This window comes from Motacilla alba, chromosome 4 (assembly GCF_015832195.1).
Source record: "Motacilla alba alba isolate MOTALB_02 chromosome 4, Motacilla_alba_V1.0_pri, whole genome shotgun sequence".
NCBI lineage: Eukaryota > Metazoa > Chordata > Aves > Passeriformes > Motacillidae > Motacilla > Motacilla alba.
In genome coordinates, this window is record NC_052019.1 from 28,190,221 (window position 1) to 28,208,529 (window position 18,309).

General features: G+C 33.4%; 1 protein-coding gene across 8 annotated transcripts in view; it reads right to left on the reverse strand.

Moving 5' to 3' along the window:
• SGCZ (sarcoglycan zeta) overlaps positions 1-18,309 on the reverse strand; it is a 391,151-nt gene that overhangs the window by 157,604 nt on the left and 215,238 nt on the right. For 7 of the 8 annotated variants that reach the window (XM_038136643.1, XM_038136642.1, XM_038136644.1 and 4 more), the window contains one exon: positions 14,456-14,650. In XM_038136643.1, coding sequence (XP_037992571.1) covers positions 14,456-14,650 — 195 coding nt within the window. Of the gene's footprint in view, positions 1-14,455; positions 14,651-18,309 lie in introns of those variants that run through there. The other variant, XM_038136651.1, reaches the window with a different exon arrangement.

Consider the following 18,309-nt stretch of genomic DNA (forward strand, 5'->3'; position numbering starts at 1 on the left):
AGACAAATGTCTCTGTTAACAGCTAGATTCTGAAGAGTGGGTTTGGTTAAATAGGAGTATTTAAATGTTAAAAATCAGCATGTAGATTATTGGGACAGGGAGAATATTTATTTAAGTTTTAAATGAAAATTGGAACTTTATTTGGATGTATCATAATTTTTCCTATGTGATTAAAAAAATATAGTACATCAAGTAATAAATGTAATCCTAGCTAATATTAAAGTTCTACACATCCTTTCCTAAACTGTGCATTACAAGTTGCTTTGTTGAAATCAATTTTCAGTAGTGAGAATAACATTCAATAATAGTTTCTACCCTTCAAATGAAGAGAATAAAAATAGATCACAAATAAATTACGACAGATTATATAGCACATCTTTTACAGCTGCAAAATTCTACAACAAATAGCATTTCAGGCACTCTCTGCTGAGCCTTAGATTTTATTTCACCCATGATCACCAGATATTTGCTAAAAGGCAAAACACCTGATTTGATCTGTCAACCTCAATGCCCACAGTGCCTGTTCACTGAAATTTCAGAAATCTTTTGACCTCATACAGAATGTCAAGGGTCAGTTTGCACAAGCAGCATGAAATCAGATGTGCCATATTGTTCAGCATCTGTTCCTCACTTCAACACCAGTGCTTCCCTGGAAAACACGGGGCTGCCAGCATCAATGATGCTATGCTAAACCATCGACTTTTACTTATATTTTGTCTCACCAGTTATACACCTTAAAGCTTATTTAGCTGTCTATACCCAGCTAATGTGTCTCAGATCAATAACCACAAGGTGCCAACATAATTTGCAGTGAAGAGATGTTTTTTTCCCTTTCTCTCTCCTTCCTTCCTGTTCTTCCTTCCTCTACCCTCATTCTCAAGACTTGGCCTGTATTGCTCTGCCTTGGTATGAGCCTGGAACCACTCCTTCCTAAAGACCTTTCTTTCCTGGTACTGTAATTTTTACAGTATCATTATAGAGTTTAGAGACAGTTTTATTGTAAGTAATAAATATTGCTAAAAGAATTCCAGCATCTAGCAATTGTGTTTATTTAATGTCACTAGCACATCACAAAAGATCATAACCGTTAGAGGCCAAAAGCATTTCTAAATTAATATAAAATTTATAGCCCTCCATTAATTGAAAAAAGTAATAAAGAGACAACTAATGAGTACCTACTAGATATTTCAAACACTTTTAACATACCTAAGTATTTCTAGATATATTTAAACCTATAAATCACATGAAAATGAATGTGCCATGAACTTCATGCCTCTCTGCTAACACACTCATGCTGCATCTGTAGTGGCACTGTTAAAACTCACACCTGCATAAATAACACCTTGCTGGTATTGCTAAATATGCTAGAATTTATCTTCCACTGATGTGAAAGGTAATCATAATTTTTAAGGATAAATTTATAGTTCCTCTAGCAAAGATTTTCAGAGAAAATAAATCAAGTGCCTATTTCCTTGAGAGGTAATAAAATATATTCAGTATAGCTCCACATGAATAAAATGCCAGAACCACTCTAAGAACCTAGTTTTAGGTATATTTCAGAGTACATCTCTGTCCTTGTAAAATTTGCATAGTTCTGCATTAGACACTTAAAAATAAAAGGAGTACAGTTTTTGGTTTTGTCTGGATTTTCACGTCTTTTTTTAATCTTTTTTTCTGTTCCTTCCTCTCATTTCCTTTTCTTACCTTTCCAAAGCTATGCTATATATTAAAAAAGCTCATTTCCATAATTAAGTTGATTACTATCAGAAAAGCTTTTCTTAATAACAATGTTTATTTAAAAACAGTCTATTATGAGCAAGAATGACAAAACCCAGCAAAAAAAAAAAAAAGTTAGATACTTGTACTGGTACTCCAGGTGGGGTTTCACAAGGATGGAGTAGAGGGGTAGAATCACCTCCCTCAAACCACTTGCCTCATTCCTTTTCATGCAGCTCAAGATACAGCTGACTCTCTGAGCTTCACCCTGATGGGTCATGTCAAGCTTCTAATCCACCGGAATCCCCACATCCTTCTCAGGACTGCTCTCATTCAGGTTGGTTTTCCAACAACTTTCATTTAGAAGTAATAATCATTAACATTCTCAGCTAGGCAATTGCAAAGAGTGCTAAAAATCAAACCCTGATTTTTCAGAGTCCTTGTTCAATGATTTATTCAGAAGACTAAAATACTTCATTGCAATATATCATATCTGCTAGTGCTGTCACCATTTTAATTTTAGTGATCTAAAAATTATGTATTGTTTTTCATTTTTAAAACTTATTGCTGCCTGTGGCTAATACAGCTGTTAGCTAAGAAACCTCTTTTATATGAAACATAAATGGCTTTTTTTCTTTATTTCAATTTTTCCATCTCATAATTCTTTTTTAATCTCATAATTTTACCATATTTGATTAGTCTTTTCTTTTGCCTCCTATTTCTTCTTCCCCTGCCTATACATCCTTTCCTGTACACCTTTAAGCTCTCACATTGCAGCATGAGGAAATTCAAATATATACAACCAACTCTGAAGTATAGCTATATAAATGATTCCACTCATATAAAATTGGAGTAGTTAAAGCATTTTATTTCTTGGGGTTTCTGTCCTCATGCTCATCACTGCAGTGTGACTACACTAAAGTAACATGCAAGCAATATCAGTTACACTGAGATAACCACATGGCATGATTTGATAACCACGAGTGACAGGGATGAAGAAAATGGACTGGAGAAAAATAGGGACAGAGTTAGAACTTGGTCCAGAGGAGGGGCACCAAGTTGATCAGAGTGATGGAATAGCTCTCCTAAGAGCAAAGGCTGGAAGAATTGGATTGTTCAGCCTGGAAAAGGGAAGACTTCAGGATGACCTAAGTGCATCCTTCCAGTATCTGAAGAGAACTTATAGGAAAGATGGAGAGAAATTATTTACAAAAGTGTGTGCTGAAAGAAAAAAGGGAAATGGCTTCAAATTGAAGGAGAGTAGATTTTGATTAGACATTAGGGAAAAACTTTGCTGTGAGGGATGGGAGGCATTGGAACAGGTTGCTCAGAGAAACTGCCTCATCCCTGTTCTAGGCCAGGTTGGATGGGGCTTTGAGCACCTGATCTAACTGAATGTACCCCTGCCCACGGCAGTGGGGCTGGAACTAGATGATCAAGGTCCTCTTGCAGCCCAAACCATTCTATGAGTCTATGATGATTGTATGATTCATTTATAAAAGTGAAAAAAGGAAACATAGTTTTATATTATGTCATTAACTGAAGATTCAAGAAGTTTTTGCTGACTTGTGTACTTTATACACCTAAGAAGTCTGGTTTTATACTGGCATATAGATTTGTTTTGCTTTTCCAGGAGATTTAATGAAAAACAGGAGAATTTTTGAGCACTCAGTATAAAGACAATTTTTGTCAAATAATAAAAAAATACTTACTGAAAATATGCAAGGCTTTTCTGCTTTCACTCTACATTAAATTTAAGTTGGAAAGGTTGTTTTGCCTCTTACACTGAGTGTTTTTATTTTCTAGGTAGTTTCGGAAAATCACCACCTCAGATATCAGTAATACTGCCAGCATACCTCTAACCTGCTGTGTGTTGATCAGAGATTATTCATTTTTCATTTCCTTCATCTGATAGTCAAATAAAAACTGCCATTCTATTAAAAAATAATTGGAGCTGCGCTTTTCTTCAAATATGTTTAGTTTCAAAACTAAATATGGAAAATATTCTAGCATTCTTTGATGATACTCCATTTCAAAGAGATTAATCATCCACAATCACATGGGCAAACTAAAACACCTATTATATGATTTTTCTGTAGCTAGATCCTAAAGTATATTCAAATCTGAGTATGTGGACAAGCTTCTGGCAATCCTTGCTTGTACATTGACTTTATCAAGGTCAGAGGGCAAGCAAGAGATGACTATTAAAATGCAGCCAGCATAAGAAAGGCTGTCTATGATTCGCATGGGTAGTTGTACACACGTGTGTTTCATACACACATATGGAAACACAAGGCATACACCAGAATGGAACACACCCAACACCCATAATGAGTTCTAGGAAGATAGAGATAGCCTAAACATACTTCTGCTTCTCTAAATTGTTGTCAAAAATAGCAATTAGGAAGTAAAAAAAAAAAAAAAATCTAACTTAGCTACCCATATGGCGGCTGCTTCCTTGTAGATTTTGCAGAGGGACAGAGAGACAGATCTGAGAATAAGCGGAGAAAGTATATGGTAAATATAGGTATATGGATCATATGGATTCTTTTTTTTAGTAATTTGAAGTGAGTTTCATCCATTCTAGTAAACTGAAAAAATATTTATAAAAGAACACCTATAACATTTTTTTGGACAAATTTATATAAGTGTAGCGCTGTGTTGTCTAAGGTATTATCTGAAGCCCAGGGCAAAAACTGAAACAACTGATCAGTGTTTTCTATTTAAGACATTCTGACTTTTTTTTTTTCAGAATTTATACCACCAATATAAACATAGTTATATTTGTAAATATGAAGGAAGAAAACTCTTTGAAATTCTAACTAACTTGGAAAATATCCTAAATATATTCATAAACTGTTATTCTAATAGCTTGCACAGTTCTTTTGACCATCTCTTCAGGTTGTCTTAAACTGTTCACAAAATTATATGAAAGCAGATATTGCTTGGAAAGAGTTTAGTAACTAAATAACACTTTCATGACAGAGAGCAATAACTTACAGAGCCAAATCCAGAATTTACTTTGACAAGAAATCAGTTTAGTTTGTTTTGCAGTGCTACAACACTGCTACTCAGCCTACACCTTTATTTTTCCATCTATTTATGGGAGGAAGTAAATATTTTAAATAATTTCTAATTCCCTTAGATTAGGACTAAACCACTTAGTTCTATTGACTTAAGGTGATCCTTAATTTCCTGGTTTGATTGCACACTGTGATGCATTGAAACAGACAATACAAACCACTGGTTAATCAATATAATGTGTAAACTGAGAATCATGACCTCAGCCCTGCTTCCAAAAATTCATAAGAATGGCCATTCTTGGTGAGACCAAAAGTCAACCCCAATGTCTCATTTCCAATAACATCAGACACACAAATATTAAAATATGATATTCAGATCCAGGAATTTTTTTTTGGTACATTTTCCTGCCATGCATTTACCCTTCAAATTCTCCCACATCCATCAATTTTTTGACATCCACATCATGGGGTGAAGTTCTCCACAGGGTAACAACAGATGATGCTGACAGAGTAACATTTTTCCCCAACTCTCCATCCAAGTGGCCACCCACCACAGAATGTTCCTTCTGTGGCCTGAACACCTGTCTCTCCTCTGTAGCTCATGTTCAGCTGGCTTTCCCACCATGTGGACACCTTTTCCTGACTGCCTTATTTTCCTGGACTCACCCTGGAATTGGTACTTCTAATCATCAGTAAATAAAAAGGAAGGAGAAAGACTTGTATGCCTCATATATACTCTAGTGGACAATTCCTGATCTTCACTGTCTTGCCCAGTCTCAGAAATTCTTTGCATACTTTACTGCTCCACCTTCATGAGAATCAATACTTCCAGCACCATACTTTGAGGTTTTAGAGCCTGCATGAGCATACTCCTCTTCAACACCATTTGCAGCAGAGTATTTGTTTATTTAGCTGTTATTTCCCAGACAGCTGTTATTACCCAGCATACTATGTGTATGAATGGTACACAACAAATACTGTGCTCCATAAGGAAATATTTCACATTGAATGGATCTGGAGGGCATCCTACAGCACCAACAAGCATAAAGCTGTGCAGGATGGTATTCTTCAAATAACATACATGCCATCAAGGTTGACTTCCAATTACTTTTGAAAACCCAGCCATTAACTGCTAACCTGACATTTGGATCTTTTAGATTGCATGTATAAAATTAAGTGTAAAAGTGTACAAAAAAAACCCAAAAACAACCATACAGGATTGTGAAAAAGATAATAGAAGTACTTCTAATCACATTCAACAGCATGCACTACCAGGTAGTGAGAGGCTTAATGCTCAGTAAACTAAAACTGTCAAGTAAGATTTCAGAAATGTTCTCTGTAATACAGAAATATTACTTGATGTAAAATATTTATTTAGGAATACCTTTTTGTGTGTGTGTAAATTAATGCACTGCAAGCATATTTATAATATTGTCTATTCAGTATCACACTACTAATAAATTTCAGTTAACTAGAAAAGAGTATTGTGAAATATTTACATGATTGGACTGCTTAGATGGACTCCTCAGATCTGTCAACAAATACTAGTAGTCTGCAGAATATTTTAGCTGAGCTTATACCTTTGAGAACCTGTGATTATACTGTACCCTATTGTAAAATCCATACTTATTTTAACCTTGATTAGGGCAGCAGTTTAAGTGTGTTCAAAATTTTTAAGAATGGGTAAAAATTATCAGGTGTTTTATTATACTTTTACTTTACATATTACTCAAGTTTCACCTGAACCTTAGGGTATCTGAAGTAATTTTATTCACACACACCATGAATGCAAAATCCATTAATGTTTCCCTTCAGACTACAAAAACTAATTTTTTTATTTGTACAGTAATAAATGCTCTTATCTGCCATTGAATTTTATTTTCTTGAAAGTAAATGTGTTAACCTTCAGCAAGCTCCAGGTTACAGCTTTATTAAACCTTAAAACAGAAGTATAAGAGTCCTTTGACAGTTAGACAAAAGCTCAGATAACAATCCATAACAGGATATTTATTTTCCACAGTTCATATTAAGAACTGCAGACATTAACACTCATGCCTAATATAAAAAAATGATGTGAGAGTTTAGAGCAAGCATATTCCACCAAAGTTTTATACCTGCCAGAGACTTTGTCTTGCCATACTCTTTGCCCTTTTTTTCCTGTCCAACAGGTCCTGCTTAGGTACCACAAAAAAATGTGACCTTTTTGCAATCATGACTAAAGGATTTCCATAGTAGTATCCTGTAGATAACACTTAATTTAGATAACCTTGCAAATAATTAATGAAGTTTGAAAGTAAGAGCAAGATAACGTAAAACTAAGCTTAAAAATTACCCGCTTCCTTTATAGTTTGCATTTTAATTAGTGAAGAACCAAAAAAAATTGTAAAATCAGTCAGGAAATTCAAATATAAATTTTTTCTCAAGAGGGATGTAAACTATAAGTTTGGATGTTTATATATACATAAGCCTGTATCAATCAGTCTGAGGAACAAACACACAGGCAAATTGTTGGCGTAAGACATTTTTATTCTGAATTGACTACTGTAAAAAATAAACACATTTTTAATAGTGATTATAATATTTTGGTAAATAAATAGCAATGCTAGAATATGTCGCAAATGTGTCTTTCATATTGCTTGTTCAGCCAATAAAACGAATATAGATAATTTGTCTCCCCTGTTACTTCTACGTAGCATGACCAGAACCCAAAAGATGACTGATAAGAATTGTATATTCCTGAAAACAATGAAGGAAATGAGAAAGCTCCACCTCTAAAAGATGGAAGAATGATTTGAAGTCAAGTACACATTTTTTAATTTTTATCTTTACATATGCTTTCATCTACCTTTACTATTAAAAGATCATCTCAACTGAGAAGAGGAGAGTATGATGGCAATTTTGATTTTCATTTTATAAAAAGAATTGCTTATCATTTTTTGACTTGTGCCATCCCAGTATATGAGAAGAAAGATGCGTTAAAATTTGAACCCATCAAAGTTAATATATATTAATTCCTATTGTATTTTTACAACACTTATTCCAACTTTAGTTTTTTGTTGATGTAGACAGAAATCTGTTACCCTCTTGCACATCCTTGCTGTTATAAAACTGAGCCTTAAAGATAACAAGAAAAATAAACACAGTAATTAGAAATTTCTCTTTGGGAAAACATTTCTTGGTGTTGCTCTACTGTATAAATAGATGTCCATGAGGTGAAAGGAAAGGAAGATCCATAATTAAAAAATTCTATAGATTGTGACTTTGCATCACAAAAATGCTGATTTCATCATTAGAGACACTGAAATGTGTATCTGGGGTTTTTGAGGGTTTTGTTTTGCAATATGCCGTAAGCTCAAAACTCTTAAGATTTCACACAAGGCTGTGCACAACTTGTTGTGCCTTACTGAGTGTCACAGTAAAATAATGTAGCCCTCACATTATTGCTGGACACTGATGTGACCAACAGGGTATGCACCATGCTGCCTGAATAACAAAACATTGGACAAGCTCTGATGCACCAGGCTTTTCCAGAAAAGGCAGCCAAATTTAGATTACGATTAAGAGGTTTAGGACTGTGTATTAACATTGATTTCTATTTTGTGGTATTTCCACTACTACTACATTGTCTCCAGCAATACCATTTATCATCTGCTTTTACTGGATTTCTTGATTTTCATTCCTTGACTGTACCTAGCAGTAGTAAAATATGTTTGTCAGGCATAGAAATTATACCTTCATCAGTGTTCTATCTTTTGGGTAAAAGTCTTGAAAATTTTTCTCCTTGTTTGCTGCAGGACAGACAAACCCCTTATTCACTTTTTTTAATTAAAAAATGTCTGCTTCTGCATCAGTAAAACATTTAATTCATCATTTAATCCTGTCTGGGATTCCAACCACACATTTAATATCCTGACTTATAAGAAAGAAGAGGAAATACTCTGCCATGTAGAGCATTTATCACTACATATTCTATCTGATCTTCCTGTTTTGTTTTTTTTTTGTGTTTTTTTTTTTTGTTTGTTTTGTTTTTTTTTTTTTTATTATTATAATTCCTAAATGTGCTAGGTCTAGTTTAGGCTAGATTTACATAAGTACATTCTGCTCTTGTACTTAATACGCAGATTTGTATTTATTTCAGGATGGAAGATTTGTACAAATAAAAGCAGGATTCCAAGCAAAGAATGCAATTTTTTATTGTACTCTTTACTCAGATAAGTCATCCCAATAATAGAAATGAAGAATAACACATTTCATTATTCACACAGACTGTTGGTGCTTTTAAGTAACTTAAGTTTGTTCAAGTGGTTAAATATCTCTCTAATCACTGCTAAATAAACTTACAAAATATCACTGCTTAGCCTGAACTATAAAATTAACTCTGATTTAGTTGCTCCACTTGAGACAAATATGCTGATGCATTAGCCTTTTCTTTTTATGACTTTCTGTTGATTATTTTCATGAACCTGGTACACAAAATTAATTTGTTCCACCTTTTTCCTCCTCATTAAAAATGACTGCGCACCAAAAACTTCATATTCTTCAAATATCTGCTATTCAAGCTATGAACTTGGACAAATATAGGTGTCAAGAACTATCTTATTTGATAAAACTTTAAGAATTCAAAATAATATTTATATAATATTCTCTTGAAAATCTCATTTTCTATAAACACTAATGTCATGTTAGAATACACTCAGAAAGGAAACAAAAAGCCTTTAATGGAAAATAAGTTAATTCCATTTTCATGAAAGTAAATATTTGAAAAAAATTCTGAGATACTTGTTCCAGACTGTATACAAAGTGAATGATTGAGAATAAGCTGTCTACTAAACATTGCTCACTCAGCTTGAACACATGATTATTTCATAGAAGGTAAATGTCAGCAAACTGAATATATACATATATATATATATATATATATACACATGTCTATATATGTATATACACATTTTCGGCTAACCCATTACATGAATTTAAACTGTTGTCACATTTTTTAGAAGATTTTCTGAGGTGCAACATATTTTGCTTCCTTTTTCTATTGGGAACTCTACTAGTACTCTGCCATTAAATCTGAATGACCAAAGAAATGCAAAAATGAGAAAATGATTTTATCCCATTCCTTCTTCATGAGAGATCATTTGTTAAAAACAAATCCCAAAATGTACAGACATAACATCTCAGAAATAAAATAAATAATTTAAGATCTGCATTCAGCCACACAGAATCAATAATATAGCCTGCACATTAAGCAAGGGAGTTAATGTTTGCTTAGAAATGCTATTAAATAGGATTGTTTTAATCAATACCTTCCTACTTTTTACTGAAAGATATCTTTCCATGAGAGGTCCAGTACTATAAATACCTGTTGAAATACATTTAACAGTGGCTTGACTGTTCATGCAAGCTGTTTCCTTATGTATCGCAAATATGATGTCAGATTAGTCCCCTTTCTCCTGAGACACAACAGATTTTATATTAATTACTGTACAGTCAAGTAAACCTACACCATGCTTGCACTGACACTGATATTTTTTCCTCCTCATAAGGACTAGGAAAAGAGGTATAAAATACAGGAGGTACACACACAAGATGAGAGAAAAGATTGATTTAGAGGAATGGTACTAGAAATACTTAAATGAGTTTTTCATTGTGCTCAGGACAGGAAATATATGAAATGCTCAAAAGAGAGTAAGAATAAATTAGTTCATTCTTGCCTACAGCCCTGAAAATGAAAGGGGACATGAGTTGTACAAAATACCCTCCAGCTCTCTAAAGTTGTGCTTTTCCATGAATGTTAAAAAATGGGATAAAAAAGTCCAAGCAAAATTAACTCACAGTAAGATTAATTTGCTGACATTCTATGGGTAAGTTGTTGAATTATTCACGGAGCTGACAGGTTCATTCAAGAAGCTGATATTTCTGATTTCCCGTGCACCATAAGGATATGAGAACATAGTTATATAAATAAGACTTCATGCATACATGTATACCTGTCCATGTGCAGACATCTGGCTTCTAATATTCACTTTAGCTGAAGACTTTCTAAATATTTTTTCAAATCATTTAAAAGTCAAAAATTTCAAAGAATTCTAAATCCGTGCAGAAAATATTCCTGAGGAATACACAGCCATTTCATTGGAATTTTCAATAAAATTTGTTACAAGGTTGATATGTAATGTTTGAGATCAAGAAAAAGTAAGAGAGATGCCACGTATCTATTAAAAGGAAATGCCAGAAATCATAAGGACTAATAACCTATGGGTATAACACTTATCTGGAACATGATCTACATTGGACACAATTTGAGCCTTGGTCTCTCATATCTTGACTAAGTCTCATAATCACTAAAAGTTAATTATATTGCCTGCTCTGGACTGGAACTTTGTCTCTAAAAACCAAGCAAAAAGGAAACGAGAGCTTTCTCACATTCATCTCAAAACAGACCATCATGTTCTTGAAAGAAAAAATACTGATGGATCTAGAGAAATAATTTTCTACCTAGTTAATGAGATAAAAAAGTTTTAAATTAGTAAATTAGATAATTTAGTTAAAAAAATAATGACAATAAATTATTGCCATTGAAGTAAATTAAACCTGCAGATGTGTCAGAATATATTTATTAAATAAACATCAACTGCTTCTATTCATATTTACTCAAAACCTAATAAAAAACTGCTGCCTTTGTCAAATGAAAGAAGTTTTCTGCCAAATGACAAAATTATTTTTGAGATAAGTACAATTACAAAACTTCATCATTTTGAAATGGCAACATGCTACAAATTGGACACATCGCAAAGATTGTCTAAGAAACGGAAAAAACCCTTTACCTAGTTCTACTTGAAATTGTATTCATTATTATGTGAAAGTGCTATCTTCATCACATAGTTCAGCAGAACTAACTGAACTGATAACCAAATATTTTCAAAAATTATTGCTACATCTATGACTCCTCCAGCTAACATTCCTGCTACACAGATATTAATTACTTTTAGTTTTGCTCATCTGATACATATTATATATCAGGGAAATTATTTGTAACTTTCATGTTAATTTCAATTATTTGTCACCTTTCAAGTTTCTTACCTTGGACACTGGAAGAAGAGATTGTATCCCTGAACATTTCTCTATGTTTCCTAGTCACTTTACATAATCTGATAAAAGGAGACTTTCATACTTTGCCTGTACTATGTTTTTACATGATTGCAAAGAAACTTTTTTTCTTATTACTTCTTTGATAAGCTCTTTAACATTTATCCAGAAGAAAAATTCATATCAGTTGCCTATCTTACTATGAGATGAATGCTTTACACAAGACCCTATTTTTACCCACTGAGTATAAAAAGAACATGGGATAACTGCTCAGATTCAGAATGTGACTTTTATGTGTAAGGTCAATATATTCAGAAAACTTTTCCAGTTAGAAACTTGATCACAGCAAGGTTTTTATTATGCCAAATTGTCAGTGGCTGTAGCTTTACAGTTAAAAATAGAAAGGCAACAGCTAATACAAATTAACAGTTGCAGTCATCAGACAGCAACGACAAACCATGACCTGGCTCTTCATGACCCCTTGAAATATTGCAATTACTATTGTCTTCATAGAAAGCTCAACACTGACTTATGCTAAAACAGGAAATATTTTAAAATAAAATCAAAATGTCAAAGCCAATCCAATTTCAGCAATTACATTTATCATGGCTATATTCCTCTTTTGAGCAAACACTCAAGGTTTCTAGCTGCACTTCTGATTTCCTATCACTCTCCAGTTATACAAATAAATTTTTTTGTTTATATCTATCTGCACATATATATATGCATGTGGAAGAAATATATTTGTATTTCGAAGCCATTGCCTTTTTAAATAGATGAACATTAGGTTCATAAGCTAAATTATTTTACTGTCAAACACCTGCCCCTAAGAATTCGACTCTTTCAGACTTAATACAAGCTTCCCACTTGTGCTCAAACATGCATGCGAGGACATGAGCATGAAGATGTTGCTCAAGTTTTAACATGGCAATCTTCTAGCGTACAGAGATTCCAATGTGAATACTAACTACTCAAAGTAGAAGACTGCCTACCATTCCATGAGTCTGCAGAAGTAAATTAATTCTCCAGCACATAATTTAAAAAATGTATTTGAATATGATCAAGGAGAAAGTATTTTATTATAAGTGCTTCAACAATCTGTTTGTTGCACTAGATTTCTGCACTAATCTAGTAATTCACCATAAACTTTTAACTTTCCAACAAACTTTGACACGCAGGAAAGAAAAATATTTCAAAATGTCTCTTTTTGCCTAGTTTTAAAAAACTGCATGATCAAATTCAAAAAGATTTAAACTGGATAGTGTTTGGACAGTGTTACAATAGCTTGCAGTGTGGATGGTCAAAAAATCCCTAGATATGGAAACAGTACTTTCAAATATTCTATTGGAATGCAATCTTCTGCACAGAGAAAAATTCTGTGCTTTTTAAAAGCTGTATTTTAAAACTGCTTAAAGAGTCATGCCTAAGTATTTTTCTCAGTATAAATGAATAATTATTCTAATAAGCAAAAACATACATGGGTGTCCTATTTTAAAATCATATTGTGCTAAGAAAAAAGAAAAAACAGAACAAAAAAATCCCCCTGTGAAAAGAGGCAACCTTCCAAAAGATTCTAACAAACTTTTCTGTACATGAATATTAAAATGATACAGTTGTCAAAATATTAATTCAACATGTTCCCCCACTAGTGGAAACTCAGAAGAATAAATCTATTTGCACAATATGTCTCACAAGACAAGTTTCAGATAATTCAATGCATTACAGATCATCAACAGATATAGAACGATTTTAGACACAGGTTTTATGTTGGTTTTGCTGGCTATTCTTTTATTTCTAATAAACTAATGAAGAAATGTGCTATGACATAGGAATTGGAATTTTATAACTAAACACAAGAAAATATGGATTATGAGGGTTAAAATCCAGAGAGGAAGACTGCACTGGTCCTAGCAGAAATACTGCTATTTTAAATTGTGTAGAAGTTCTGCCTTTTCTTTTGATATAAAAACGTCACTACTCTGCTGCCAACTGGTGCACGCTCCTACCAGTTTCAATGCAGATGTTCTTTCAAGTGTACCTCTGAAATACTTTGCTGACATTAAAGATTCCAGCCAGAGATTGACTCATTAAGGCATGTGACTTTTAGACTCGCCTACCCCCCTATCAACACCAAAACAGCTACTCTAAGTTCTAGGTGAAACACAGTCCAAATTGCCAGTAAACTTTAAAAAAAAACAAGAGCAAAAGAAAAGAAAAACCATACATTGACATGACCAACCCAGTTCCCTCTTAGGAGAGACACTATACAGAAAAGATACAGTAAACTGCTCTTGCTTGTTGTGTAGTGGTGACAAGAAATCAACAGATGCTTGGGGCAGTCATCATGACACTTTTGATTTGGACAAACAAAAAAAATATCTAAGATCCAGATTAATTTCAGAAGATATGTTTTTTTAACCAAAAACATCCCAATAGATAGTGCACCAGTCCACTCACTGCAGAATATACATAAAAAGTATAAATATCTGAACCAACATTCAAATAAGTGCATAAGCTTTTTCCTCCAAAATGATAAGATTTTTATATAACATGGTAAAGGAAAAAGAAAAAAACCTAAAAGTGAGTACTTGAAGAAATGAGGTACATAAAGTTACTGTAATACTTACCACTGTGAAATTCATAACCTTCAAAATCCATATTGTCATTGCTAAATTAACAATCATGGTAACCAACAGCAGAAGGACAAAGAAGTATAAGCACCTCTTTCGCCATCCATAAATCCCTACTGGGTAAAACTGAGGATGTTCAGTCCTTGGAAGGCTGTTCTGTTGTGTTGCTAATATATACTGCTCTCGTGTCATCTGTAAAAGAAAGATGTAAGTATAAGTAAGGAAATGAGAGGTCTGTTTTTCACATGTAATATTACATGAAAATAATCTCAGAATGTACAGAAAATCAGTTTATATGGGCACAGAAGAGATACACTCATCTAGCATTAATCACATCAATGTTATTTGTACTGGGCATCTAGCATGAATTTGATGGATTTTATGAATTTAAAGTGAACCGTTGGTTTCTCTTTCAAACTGGATTTGCATTTCAAATTTATCAGCAAGAACTATTAAGAATATAAAAGCAATCCATGCATGTATTTAACACTCTAATTCTGATTTTTTTAATTGTCTTTTATGAGGTCATTCAGCAAAATATGGTTTTGGAGAAAGAGAGTCATGTACCTTTTCTTTTTTACTGGTTTTGGCTGAGGTAAGGGCAATTTTCTTCATATAGCTTGGAGCCAATACACTGTCTTGTACAAACAGAAGAAAAATCTCACCTTTCTAAATACATCTTTCATAAATGAAGTTTTCAGTCTTTTATTACACCCTAGCAAATTAAATTAATAATTGATGCTATTATACATGCCTCCTTATTTACCAAAAAAAAAAAAATTGCCCTTTAAGAGATGGATGTAATTATAATCTGTTGAATTCCTGAACTAGTTTAAATTCTTCTCACAGACAAGCAAGGAGCAGCCATTTGCAAACTACTGAAAGAACTTCTTATTAATACTTCCTTAAAACAAAAGTATTTATGCCATTTAATAAAAAAATGTTTATTTTTTTTCCTCCACAACTGACTTTTACAGATATTTATATTCATATTCAGCTGTCACATTGCCTTTAGACTGGAAGGTATTAAATTTTCTCTATGACTTAAAAATTAAATTAAAGCAGTCTCATTCTGTTTATGTAAGAGTTCTTTCTGTAATATGCCCATTAGTAATGTTGTTTTAATAGGCTTTGTGCTCAGGAGGAAGAAGACAATACAAAACAAAATGAAAAAATACAAAACAAACACAAACTCAACGAACTTATAAACCAGATAAAACAATCAATTTTGAGCTTAAAAGCTGCCTCTTTTGATTAAAAAAGTAAAAATACACAAAAATGAGTCAGTTGATCCAATGAGAAATAAAAAGCAGATTACATTCATTTGAAGGATCAAAGAAATGTTGATTTTATAAGATTTTTAAAATGTGAAGCTCAAAAATGTTCATGTAATTATCTGTGTTGCTGGATATTTATTCAAATCAACACTCTTTAGGTTTTACCATTCTTCTAGTGAATGAGATATTAATGGAATAAATTAACTCATAGTGAATAATTAGAGCCATAAGTCATAGAACACACTATACATACTGTCACATATTGTGACAGTATATAAATCACTGAAATAAGTCAAGACAGAAATAAAGAATTTAATAAGCAGATTTTAAGTAATTTAGCAAACAGGCATTTTGTCATTTTTATTTTTTTCAATTATGATTTCTTCTCTTTGCCCTCAATTTCAATTAAGTGCAATGTTTAGTAGTTTATTTATGTAGTGAATTTTACAAACAAAATTTCCCTCAAAGACATTTCTCAATCCTCCCAAAGCAAAGTATGGCCAGGTTTTAAGACCTTGCATCATCTTCTTATCATGTGCTGGCAGTTTTCATCCTAATTGTGTGAAAATGCCTTCTAAGTCCAGAAACTGAGTACACAGATAGGCTAACCAACTTTCTCCTTATGAGGTTCTACGCATTTTTTAGCCAACCATTGTAACAAAAATGCAATGTATGATTAAATTTTAGATTTAAAGTAACTGATTAATTTTACACAATTTCCATTTCCTTGATTTAACTCTATATATTACCCATGAAAAAATTATTTTAGTTAGAAATAGTTGAAAAATCAACTTTCAGCCCATGACAATGTCAGAAGCAGCACTGGTCCTAAAACTGTGAATATAGTCCCATGGAACAGACCCTTTGCAACACAATCATTAAATACAATGACATTTTATTCCATCACCACAGCCAGGCATCACTCAGTTCCCTCTGTATACTGTTCAACTCTATGAGCCTTGGTGAAGCAAGCTATGCCCCTGAAGCTCATGGAGGGCCATAGGAGAGGAGAAATCCACACCACAGCCCGTGGAAGATCCCATGCTGGAATAGCCTGTGGGGCCAGAGTTTGTAACCCCATGGAGAGCCCATGCTGAAGCAGAAGCCTCTCTGGACCTGTGAACCCGTGGAAGGGGGCCTGTACCTTCTGTTGAAACTGTCACCTGGAACACAACACTCCTCCTAGGCATTTTCATTACTGATTGATTCTCTGTGCATTATTCCCTTAGTTCACAGCAAGAAAGAAAACATAAATGTATTTTAAAATATAAATTCACAGTATGACAGCATCTAGACACAATATTCACTTGGGTTGATAAGGAATAAGATGAGCTGTAGAGTTTCAGATACAGAAGAATGATAGCTAGCAAGGAAAATTCATCATACCATCATTTAGAGAAAAAAAATATCAAAACAGCAATCTGGTCATGACTAGCCATTGCTCAAAACATCATAGAGATGATTTACCTGAACCAGCTAGCTCTCCCCATTCACTGTGAAAGTAACACAGCCTCTTGGCCAGCAGGTAATGTTGTGGAGAACTCTCTTTTTGTATGACACCACAGCAGACCATTCATTTTGCTTCCCCTCACACAGTATGTGGCATCAAGCTTACAGCAGAAAATAATGTTATTGGTTTCTTTATAGACTTTAGCTGAAAGTTTACCCTACATGCATCACACAGAGCAGCAAGTGCTATAAAAATCATAGCACTTCTTGTGTAGTAAATACACAAATGTTACATCCCAATCTTGGCTTTAAAATCAAGATTTGGGATGAAATCAAGAAGCTCAAAAACAAACATGAAGATGGCAAGTAAATAGGTTGTATCTTTTAAAAAACCTGATGCACAAACAGATGAATTTTCTTAGAAAGCATTTAAAATGCCAAGTATCTATACATGAAGCTCTTACTGTCACTTGTAGTATGTGCTGAAGCAAATAAATTATTCCTTCTGTTTTGCAATTGTTTGGTAATCTAGAATACTTCCAAATTAACAGAAAAATATGATATTACCTTGATTTGGTTGGGATTATATCAAGATTGCGATTGACAAGGTAGTAGAGCTGCATTCTTAGATAACTAAATATTGGAGGGAGAGACCAACTTCCTCTGAAAATTTTATATGGGCAACACCTGACACCTGCTAAGTCTTCTCCTTTTGGCATTAGCCATTCAAGCCTTTCAAAGGTAGCCAAAACTGTGTCAGCAACTGACCCTACTACAAAAAGTCACTGGGCCACAAATCATTTGCCAAATAAGATAAAAGCCTCACAAATCTATTGTATATTTCATGCAAAACATCATAGATCCTTATTGTCCTGATAGGCAAATTTTTGTTTGTTGGATTTTACTTATTTTTCTCTTTAGTATAATTGGGATGATTACTAAAAGTGCCTTGGCAGTTCAAAAGCATTTGGAGAGTGTGGTTCTTCTGAGACTTGTGCTAGGATATGTCATGGAATCACAGAATGGAGTTCAAAGAGGTGATCTGGTCCAACCTCAAGGATGGAGACTAAACAAATTGTGTCTCACAACAAAATTAAAAAAAAATGTATTTATCATAGACTTCTT